We start from the raw sequence: 11,716 nt of genomic DNA, 5'->3' as shown, positions 1-11,716 counted from the left end.
TTATAAAAAAATATTGAAATTTGAATTTTTTTTCAACTGATTACGACTTGTATTATGTAGCTTGAATAAATTTAATAGAAAATATTAGCCGCAAAATCATGATAGGTATAAATCTGCGAAAAAATATATCTTAAATTAACACATTCGTTCGCATGGCATCGAACCCGGGACCCCCTACGCACAAGCGCGGTATTGTACCCACTATACACTTTAATTCTCAATGAGAAGTTGCTTACAAAAAATTAAAAAGCTAATACATGTTTTTAAATAATAATAGATATTTTTTTTTTAAATCTGTACTCATAAATCATCACTGATATGTAGTAACTTGTACTAACTTTTCGATTAAAGGCGGGGGGGAGATAAAATTTTTCTTTCTTTTCTTACCTTAAGATATAAATAAAAATGTTTGCAGTGTCTGAAAACCTGATGTAAAAAATCCAAGTCTTAAAACATATCAGTTTCTTCGAATATATATCATATCAACATATATCGAACATACTTTGCTTAATTTTGCGTTTTTATATGCTGCATAATTGATATTTATGATAAAAAAAATCTGTTCCATTTAAAGAAGAAAAATCAATAAAAATTTTATTTTGTTTTAAATTTCAAGTATGAATATAAACTATCTGAATATATACTCCCTCGAATATATAATATATTCGAATTATATCTTATTTAAATATATAATATTGTATTAAGATTATTTTGAAGATTTTATTCTTATCAAACAATTTATCTAATGGTAAATTATAAAAATTATCAAAATAAAAATCATGACTTTTTTTTATTTCTTTTTTTTTCCAAACATCAAAATAAAAATCATGGCTTTTTTTTATCTCTTTTTTTTTCCAAACTGAAATAGAGACTGAATAGAGTTATGATATTTGATCAAAAATAACAGCAATATTTCTCAGAGTTGAGCAGCTTGAATTTAGAAGCAACGAAAATACTTCCATTTGCAGGGTACGATATGAAACTGGAGCATCGACCGGCATTATTCACTGGTATTTCAGTATGTTCTTTGGAGCAGTGAAAATTCCTGCGGCATTTGGAACAGCTAGAGTAGCAGTGATAATCGTCACAGTGACAGTAGCAGTGAAATTTGTCACAGTGAAAGTAGCAGTGAAATTTGTCACTGTGACAGAAGCAGTGAAATCTGTCACAGTCACAGTAGCAGTGATTTTTGTCACAGTGACAGTAACAGTGACTTGTCACAGTGACTGCTCCAGTCACTGTGACAACTTTTTGGTTGGAACAGGCTGTCACAGTGACTGCTCCAGTCACTGTGACAAGTCACTGTTACGTTACTTTTGACCCATCTCTACTCCTTAATTCGCCTAAGTTAAGGATTCGCCCATTTTTTATATCGACGGTCTTGGGCGTAATATTACGGCTACATTATATTAATTATTGATTTAATTACTGGCCTTACTATTTAATTTGATATTACTCCACAAGAGCTGTTTTACTACAAAAAGCTTGACGTTAATAACGATAGTAATGTAACATGTGCTCTTGTCTTTCTTTATGACAATACATTTTATCTGACTCCATTTACGTATCAAAAGCACATTTATTTAAGTCTTTCAGTTATAAATTTTAAAACTTACATTATAACTTATTAAATCTTAACGTAATTTCAGTAACAAACAGGTGTTTATTTTTGAGATGCCTATTTTTATCAATCTATTGCAGTGGTTACAGTTAATAAAATAAGATACACGTAATAAACATTAAAAAAATATAAAGTTAAAATTAATAAATAAACAAATTATAATTATCGTGACACAAAAATAATTTAAGTTTAGTTTTAAAATATTGTAATTAGTAGCGCTGCATACAAGGCCATCTGCAGGCGTGTCATGTTGCCATCTTTTGACTTCTTATCACAACATTACTCCCTTACCAGTAACTAAGTTTCGATGTTAGAAAATAGGTCTGAGAATTAATTTTTATATATATACATGGTGCTAATACAATCACAGCACATAATTTATGTAACCAATAAACAAGAGAATTTATATATTTACATAGTGGATGGTTTAAACGGAATTTTTTTTTTTTGTATATAGTTCACATATTTTATTTAGTTAACATAAACATCAATTAAACTTGATAAGTATATATTAATTTGTATTTTCAAATGAAATTCACATAATTTGAATGATATTGCTTTAAATTACGATTAATGAAACAAAGTAAAGTTCATCTTATACACACATGCCATTTTGAAATATCACATAATTAACATTAACGATTATAGAGTAAATATACATGAACATGATTAATCCCTAAATCTTACAGGTGTTTGAATTTTTCTACCTTTACAAGTAATTAAATTTTGGTCATTAATATGTACATTAAAAGAATTTTTGTCATGGTCTTTGTTTGTATCTGGAGGTTCTTTTTCTGCTAATAAATAGGCTGGCTTTAGCCCATCGATTGAAACATTTACATTTCTTCCTTTAAGGAACATTGAGAAATACTTATCGTATCCTGTACTTACTACAACAAAAAAAGGTCCTTCATATGCAGGTTCCAAACCTTTCTTTACTCTATCAACTCTAACAAATACATGTGTACGCAATTTAAAAGCATTGTAAACAAATACATTTTGTAAAGTAATAACAGGTGAGTTGACTGGTGTATGAAACGCTGTAATCTAGTTACGAAAGTTTAAGAATCCATGTACAGCTCTGGCAGGGTCATATAATAAATTTTTACAAACAAGGTTCCAGTTGACATCTCTGGGAATAGTGGATTAGTATAAAAGAATGTGTTTCAATATAAATGTATTAACTCTAAGGAATCAAAATGTTGTTCAATTTAATTCATTCAACAGAGTTAATTGAAAACAATTTTAATATTTTATTTTAATTATGATCCGAAAATAGCATCCGTTGCTTGATAAATATATTTAGACAATCCCAATTATCTTTTCATTGTTTACAATATTTTCGTTAGTGGAGAAATGAAGAGAGAGTTTCTTATTCGATGTCTTAATATTTTTAAACCATTTAAAAACAAAAAATTGAGTTTTTTTTTTTTTCAAATATGAACCACTTATTAAGTGGAGCACCGTATCACTTTCAATTCCAAACCAGTACTTTTTTTTTCTTAAATCATTCGAGTAAATACTAAGTGTCTCCATTTCTGCAATACGTAGGGTGGGTAAAGAAGAAGAGGATAATATATTTCAATTTAAGACGCGATATTTTAACGTCATATGTTTTTAAACATTCAGCTAAAAACCTAAACTAAAAATCCGTTTGATATACATCTGTATTTTTCCGAACGAAATTAGCGATAAATTTACAAACCTCACCAACGAAATATATACGGTTAAGTTTACTTCCGAGTTCAAGTGCCCGAGTGTAATTATGTAGAAACTTGAGCAACCAAAGAAAAACATTTGTATTAGTAAATTAAAAAGAAGGAGAAAAAAACTTATTCTGATAATTTTCTATATTTATTCCTAGCACAAATCCTTTGTTGCTGTAACTAAAAGAACTTAGTTTCATCAAATGGCAAGATCTCTAAAGATATTTCAGTAATCTCAAAAGATGAATAACTTATTTTATTTTATTTTCAAATGCATTTTATTCTGGAAAATTATTCCCTCTAAACATTAATCTTCTTTTAAGATGCAAACAGCATGCGTGAAAATTAGACACTCTTATTGTCTTTTTAAAATTGAATTGCCATCTATCAGTAACACTTACTTTCGCTTGAGTCGAGTGCTTTAACTGTCCCTGTTTGAAAAAGGTTTAGATACTTATAGATTTATATTTTGTTAAAATTAAGGTAGAAAAAATAGTATACACGCCGTTTGATATAAAATAATACAATCACCACAACTGAATTAGGTAAGATCAAATATTTGCATAAATGTAATAAATTTGCTTTCGAGTGTATTTCATACCTGCCAACTTTTACGCATTTGGCGTAAAATGTTATCTTTATATTTAAAGTGGTAGTAAATATATACTATTTTTTATTTTATAAACTTAAATTTAAAATGATTTTGATCACCAGTATTCTTAAAAAAATTTTGCATATATATTAATATGCATTACAATTAAGGACGTCTGCTAAAGATTATTCAAATACAACATATTTTTTGCTTACAATTGAAAATTTAATTCCATTTTGCTACCACTGGGAAAAATCATACTGGAAGGGATTAAAAGTTGGCAGGTATGGTATTTATTGTTGTAAACACTGCAAGTATAAGAAAACAATTGTACCAGTAAATAAAACGAAAAATATTTTTCAAGTTTTCTATCTCTTTGTTTCACCGTTAACCCCGCAAGAAGGCAGTATGAAAGCTAAGATTTTAACTGTCTATTTAAAACTCTTATTCTTGCATATTTACTCGGACAACTGATTAGTTCTTAATGTTTTAATTCTCATATTCACTGATGTTTTTACTCTCTTTGTACATATATTATTTTTCGTCATAATTTTCCTCCTGTATTACAAACCCCTCTGATTTGAGCTCTAGCTGCATACACTACGTCCCACTCAGATGAATGAGTTAGGGCCGATACTTAGGTAACAAATTCACACATGCATAGGTTCACCGTAAAGAAGTTTTTTATCTGTTCATCTTAGAAGTGTAAGAAAATGAATGTGACCACAATTTTACCAGTAGTAAAATGAAATCGTACTTTCGAGTATTCTGTATCTAAGCATGTATTATCAAAGATCACATAGAAAAGGAAATAATCGGATGGCTGTTGAGCTGTAATAAAGCAATAACGGTCGTGGAACCGGAAAGTGGCAGAAATTCAGATCATTCTTAATTGTTTATTTTCTCTTTATTATTCAATAATAACTACCACTAGGATATATTCTGAAGTTTTTGATAATTAAAACAAGAATTCTCGTTTAACCCTTCGGGTGTGCATGAACTATAATGAGTTCATGTGATGAAGCACTTATAACAATTTCCTACACGTAGTTGGCATAGTAACGAAATACTCTGAGACCCCAATTTATCTGAATAACTTAAATGTTTTTATACTAACACTTCATCATAATAGTGAAGTGAAAAAAATTCCTTTTAATTGTATTCTAACCAATAATCCGATGTATGTTTAAAATCCCACGGATGTTTTTTGTTGTACTTCAATTAGCAATTTACCAAAATTAATTATTATTAGCATTAATATTGGCGTTTTTTGCACTTATTCCGAAACAAATTACTTACATTTTTCTTTTAATTTTACTTTTCACTTCAAAACTATTTTTTTTTATTGCCGTCAAGTTTAAATTACTTAGTATTATTAAAAAACGTTTTCAAAATCATATCTATAAAAGCGTGGTTTAACTAACCTTGAAAATATTAATCAGGTGACGTAGTCTGCCGATGCTAGCACGATCACATTGACCTTTCAATTAACCTGTTATATTTAATTAAAAAAATAATAATTGGGTATAATATGAAAAAAACACAACTACTTCGATTTAGTAGGAACAACATATGACGCAATGCTAAACGAATGGAATTTAGTTGTTGTTTATTTATATTATTATTGTTATTAGTAGTTGTTGTTATTTGTTTTAGTTGTTGTTGTTTATTTAGTTGTATTTAGTTTCAATAACTTTTCTTTATAATACAATAAAATCTGGCGAGCAGCTATTTAAACGATCGAACACTTCGTTTGTTTATTTGTGGCTTGAAATTAGGCTCGCAGAAAATGCCGTTCATGGGTTAAATTTAGTAGGAACAACACAACCTGTGACGTAGGCTATATTATACCCAATTAAGTATTGCAGAACACGTAATAAACAACTTTTTCGATGAGAGCTATAAGCTAACAAACACCACTGGTGTTATCTTTAAAAAATTTGACAAAACTCAATCGTCTATGGCTTATTCTGTAACAATGGCTTCCGCTAAGCCAATCAGAAAATTCCTTTTCTTAAATGTCTACGAATTTAAAAATCAGATTAAAAATCAAAAATCGGGCTTCGTAAGAAGTTTGCTGTTGTACTCATTCAGATTCACGTTGTATTTCATATTCTTAGAATCTACCGTTCAATCAGGTATACCCGCAATCATAGGTATACAGCATACACTCCCTATTTTATTAAATTAAGACTTGGATCGTATATGAGATAAATAGACGAAAGCCATCGGATTAATATCGAGAAATAAGAGAAGATACGAGTCCTGCGTGTCCACTGACAAATGTTTTGTAGAATGTGGGCGTTACTTTCCATAATGAACTTTTGTCCTACATGTGAAATTAGTGACGATAAAGCGCACCACTATATAAGTATTTTCAAACTTTTCAAGTCTATGAAAACTTCTATTTCAACTTTATATTACACATATTAGTTTCGTTTCACGGTATTCATGTAAGTTCTATGATTTCCACAAGTGGATTGATCATAAGAACGAGATTTTAAAATAAATATGTTTAATTCGAATCTATAATTTTTCACTTTTAGGAATTGAGTATGGGTAGTGTTCAGTTGGATGTAGGCGTTACTTTCCGTAATAAACGTTACAACTACATTTATTATGAAGTACAGTGGAGCATCGTTTATACGTCGTTTAACATCGTTTTAGTGTGGTCCCAAATCATTCCTATTCATTTTAATGCAAAAATATATCGTTTATACGACGCACAGAATCGGTTATACGTCGGTTTTTAGATTTTGTTCACGTTTATTTAATTTTTTCTTGTGTATTTAAAAAAAGGGCGGAATTTGCCAACATGAATGATACAGAAAAGGATGCCAACAAGAATGCTTGGATGACGACCGCAATTTTTACTAGATGACTGAAAAAACTAGACAATGTTATGAAGAGGCAAAAACGAAAAATTTTGATATTCATCAACCAATGTCCAGCGCACCCATCGATACTAATTATTTTGGAAAATGTGAAAGCTCTCTTTTTTCCTGCAAATTGCACAAGTGCGCTTCAGCCATTAGATTTGGCCGTGATTAGAAATCTAAAATTGCATCATAGAAAGCAGTTCAACTTGCTATTAAAAGCATTGTAGAGACTAATAGCAAGAAAATATAATTAAAGATAACATACATTCAAATTGCTCACTGCAATTTTTCTTCTTTGGTTATTTGTTTGTTTTGCTTTGTCTAATTTAGAAATTTATGTAAGTCAACACGTTAAACATTAAAATTAACTGAAAACAGAGTTAGTTTCAGTTTTAGAAGTAAAAATCGATTATACGACGTTATCGTTTATACGACGTTTTTCGGTGGTCCCTTCGGCGTCGTATAAACGATGCTCCACCATCACTATTTAATTAATTTTTACATTTTCAAGCCGGAGAGCCATCGACGCGAAGATCTACCAATACCTACTCAAGACATCCACATCCTTCCTGTGGAAAATTCTAAAAAATTTTTTAAAGCCAAAAGTCATCCTTGCCCTAGGGCAAATTTTTAAAGATGAAGAAGTGAGATGCCCGCCTCACGGGCAGGTACTTCGCATTACCACATATCAAGTCTTAGTAACTTTTGCAATAGATAACCCTGCAAAGTAAAGTATTATTCAATTAGCTCTATGATTTCCACAAGTGGCGCGATCATAAGAGCGATATTTAGTAAATTATACACTGGTTATCATAAATTAAGGAAAATTCACAAAAATCGCGATAACTCAAGAAATTACACATGGAATTTTATGAAACTTACCCACAATATACAACACATAGTAAGGTATTAAACAACATAAAAAGAAATTATCAGACATTAATAGTAGTATAGAAATTAGCACATGTATAAAATAAACAAATTGGAAGTATCGGTTTGCAATAGAAAAAGTACCTTTAATATGGAATATGATTGCCTCTAGAAGCAATACAGCACAAACAGCGATGTGTGATGCTTTCAATTATGCGGTCTATCAGTTCAATAGGAAGTGAGAGCCATTGCTCTTGTAAAGCAGTTGCAAGCGTGGCAAGGGTCTGAGGGGGCGGATTGATGGCAGATACACGCCTCCCTAGAGCATCCCAAACGTGCTCGATAGGATTCAAGTCCGGGGATCGAGCTGGCCACTCCATGCGAGTAATTGTTTCCTGTTGAAGATAATCATCAACAATGCGAGCTCTGTGTGGTCTTGCATTATCGTCCTGTAACAGGAAGCAATCACCAATTGCCCCGGCATATGGGCGCACATAAGCATCAAGGATGTTGTCTCGATAAACCTGAGCATTCACGGTTCCCCTTGGAAAGACATGGAGGTATGTGCGCCCTCCTAAGGATATGCCTCCCCAAACACAGACACTGCCTCTTCCGTATGCATCTCTTTCACGGATGTTTGATGGATGATAACGGGTCCCAGGTTCTCTCCATATCAAATAACGTCTACTGTCACTTTCTAGACTAAACCTGGACTCATCCGTAAAGAGAACAGGCCTCCATTGATCTGACGTCCAGTGGACATGTTGTCGGGCCCACTGCAAACGGTCTCTCCTATGGCGTGATGTGAGCGGCACGCAAATGGCTGGTCGTCTCGCATACAGACCACCTTCGTGGAGCCTTCTGCGCACAGTTGACGTTGACACCAACCTTCCGGTGGCTGCAGCAAGAGAGGATCTAAGATGTGTCGGAGTAGCGGTTCTATTCCTGCGTGCACTTAATGTCAAATATCGGTCATCGGCACTGGTCGTAACAGTTGGCCGTCCTTGACTGAACCTCCTAGATGCCGAATCTGTGGTTTGAAATTGCCTCCAAAGTCTATGAACCACAGATGGACTCACATTTAGCCATCTGGCCACTTCTGATTGACTCTGCCCTGCCTCTAGTCTCCCGATGGCTCTCCATCGTAGTTCTTCAGGCAAATGATGCCTAGAGGTCATTATTACGAATTGGCTATCTCAGATTTTCAATGTCGCAATCACAGTAAAATTTGTGTGCTTTCTCTCAAACTTGGACTTTTATGCTCCAGGCAGATGACGTAAGCCGAGTGCAGCGCCACTAATTTGCATATTGCAATTTTACTCAGCTACTCTTAGTGGACAACATATGCAAATTTTGCACGGTTTGGCTTACTTTTGAAAGAGTTATCGCTATTTTTGTGATTTTTCCTTAATTTATGATAACCAGTGTAATTCTTGGTTGTTCTAAGTTTCTTCAATTCTTGGTTTTGCTTATGTTAAATAAATCGGTTTCAATCAGGGGTGAAAGCGAGACGGAAAAGAGGCTGGTTGTAAAACCATTTCAGTTATAGCTAGTTTTGGGGAGGAGTTTACTTATTCTTTTCTTAAATTTTTCAACAATATCTACTTTATCTTGGAAAAGAAGCAGTTTTATATATATGCCAGAATTATAAAACTTTTACTTAATTTATTTAAAAACAGCTGGGCACCTGGGCCGCGCAGCGGCCCCTATCCCATCCATCATGAAACTACAAAAATGAGTTAAAACATTTTGAATATAAGCAGTCGTTGTGGTAGCTTTACAATAATATTACCATGATTAGAGAAAATACAAACTTGAACAGATATATTTACAGTAATTGCCATGAAAAAATGTACAGAAAATATAACCTTGATTAGAAAACATTACAACTTGAACAGAGATATTTACATTAATTGCCATAAATATGTACAGAAAATTGAATATGAGCATGAATAAATGATGATTATATATATACAAAAGTCGTGATTCATAGGCGTGAAGGTTTTACATAAATTTTGTCAAGCCCTAGTGGCGCCATCTAGTATGATCAACTTTAATTTGAAAGGGCAGTATGCAATATTTATTTTAATAATCTGTATGGAAAATTAGAGTTCTGAATAATAATAAGAGTTCAAATAGAAGTTCAAATCAAGTCAAAAAAGATGTTACTGTGCAAGAGTGGCTTCCCCCATAATCCTCTGAAGCAGTTGAAGCACTTCGTGATTTTTTAAAAGTTCTTGCAATTCTTTAATTATTGTAACCAATCTTTGAGCAAGTCCTGTTGTTGGTGGTATGGCACGTGTTCCCCTCCTGCGGGGACGGGCTCTGCACCCCGTGTAGTTGGCTGTATGAGAGTCTCCGCAGTTTCTGCACTTAGGTGGTGTATTTTCATTTTTTTGGCACTCGTATGATCGGTGTTTGGCGGAGCACTTAACACATCTTGATGGTGAATTACATGATCTTTGACTGTGTGGAATTATAAAAGAAATCTTGATAGTTACAGATGTTTCATTTTTTTCGAAAAAAATGCTGGAATGAAATGTTTTACGTACCAGGTTTTTCTCTTTTTCGTCTTGCTATATAAGGGCTTTCACCCATGGTTTCAATGATCAATTATAATAAATATAGAAAAGAAAATAGCTGTTGCTCTTCGTTATAAGCATAACAGTCATGCAGCCGTAGGTGGTAAATGAGGTGCGTCGAGTATGGGGTTTGGATTGATATTGCAGGAACTATGATGCAACGATTGCTTGTATCTGTATCCAGGGGGGAGAGGTTCCACAGGTGACTAAATATATAAAAAGTGGCAGAAACTCAGATCATTCTTAATTATGTATTATCTACATTGGTTATCCAATCAGAAATGTCACAACAATGTAGCATGTGTTCTTTATGACAATAAATTTTATCTGACTCCATTTACGTATCAATAACACATTTATTTAAGTCTTTCAGTTATAAATTAATTTTTTTTTTAATCTAACATTTTAAATTGCAGTAGTTGCAATTATTTTTTCGCAAAGAACAAATTCATTTTTTGCTTCGATTTCAATGTCTTATTATGTCATTTTAATTTGTAAATTTTTTTTATCAAAACTAATTCTATTTCAACGCAAGTTATGCATTTTTAATTTATATTTATGAGCTAGAAATTGCTGTTTTAATTAATAGAATAACTAATTATTCAAATTTGAAACATTAATCTTAGACTGAATCGAATGGTTTTCCTTGTGAAAAACGTAAAAATATGTACTTACCCTTAGAGGGAATTCTTTTATTTATTGTGCTACTCTTTCAGGTTCGGCAAGGATATAAACACAGTGGATATCAATATTCCATCAAGTCTAGAAAATGTGACTGGTGTTTTGGTCGGAGTGATTGGATCAATCATAGTCATCATCACGAGTCACCCGATTTTTCTACTCATAATGATTCCTCTAGCTGTATTTTACATTTTTATTCAGGTAGGATTATTTATTTTTTTTGGCAACAAGCGTGCTCATTATTAATAATGAGCGGTTATCATAAGTTACAGTTTCTGGCCAAATTATTAGACGCACTATAATATCTATATATATATATTTCTCTTACACTGCGACAAAAAAAGCCTCATTACAACTCCCGAATGGCAACGCTAGAAAATCGACCAATGATTGCAGCTAAAAATGTCACATGCCAAATCTAGCTGAGGTGGCTCAACATAACTTTTAAGAACTTTTAAGGTGGCTTTTAAGAACGGAAACTGAAATAACCTTAAGATAGGCAGAAGTGAGTAGTCTTTGTCGATAGACCTCTATTTTAGTATTTTGTCGAAAGCGCTTTTTTCACGAATTTATATATTACAAATTTATTTGACGATTTTTGATTTATATCACGAATTTATTTGTTTTACTATTGTTATTAGTTATTCATTGAAAAATGAGTCTCAGTCGTGCTGTTACGCTTTAAGATTTTATACTATAGCACATTTCTAATAGGTTTAACGAATTACATGTCATTTATTTGAATTCAAATTTATTTTAATGACTTAGTATTTACTAAAAAGATG

The 11,716-nt window shown here is 32.2% G+C and overlaps 1 protein-coding gene across 1 annotated transcript in view; it reads left to right on the top strand.

The window, feature by feature from the left end:
• The window catches only part of LOC107440407 (multidrug resistance-associated protein 1), a gene marked incomplete in the record, with an annotated part of 110,572 nt that overhangs the window by 85,527 nt on the left and 13,329 nt on the right, over nucleotides 1-11,716 (top strand). Inside the window, 1 exon segment of the mRNA XM_071177240.1 lies at nucleotides 10,967-11,132. Coding sequence (XP_071033341.1) covers nucleotides 10,967-11,132 — 166 coding nt within the window.

Source organism: Parasteatoda tepidariorum, chromosome 1 (assembly GCF_043381705.1).
Source record: "Parasteatoda tepidariorum isolate YZ-2023 chromosome 1, CAS_Ptep_4.0, whole genome shotgun sequence".
NCBI lineage: Eukaryota > Metazoa > Arthropoda > Arachnida > Araneae > Theridiidae > Parasteatoda > Parasteatoda tepidariorum.
This window is presented reverse-complemented; position numbering and strand designations above follow the sequence as displayed.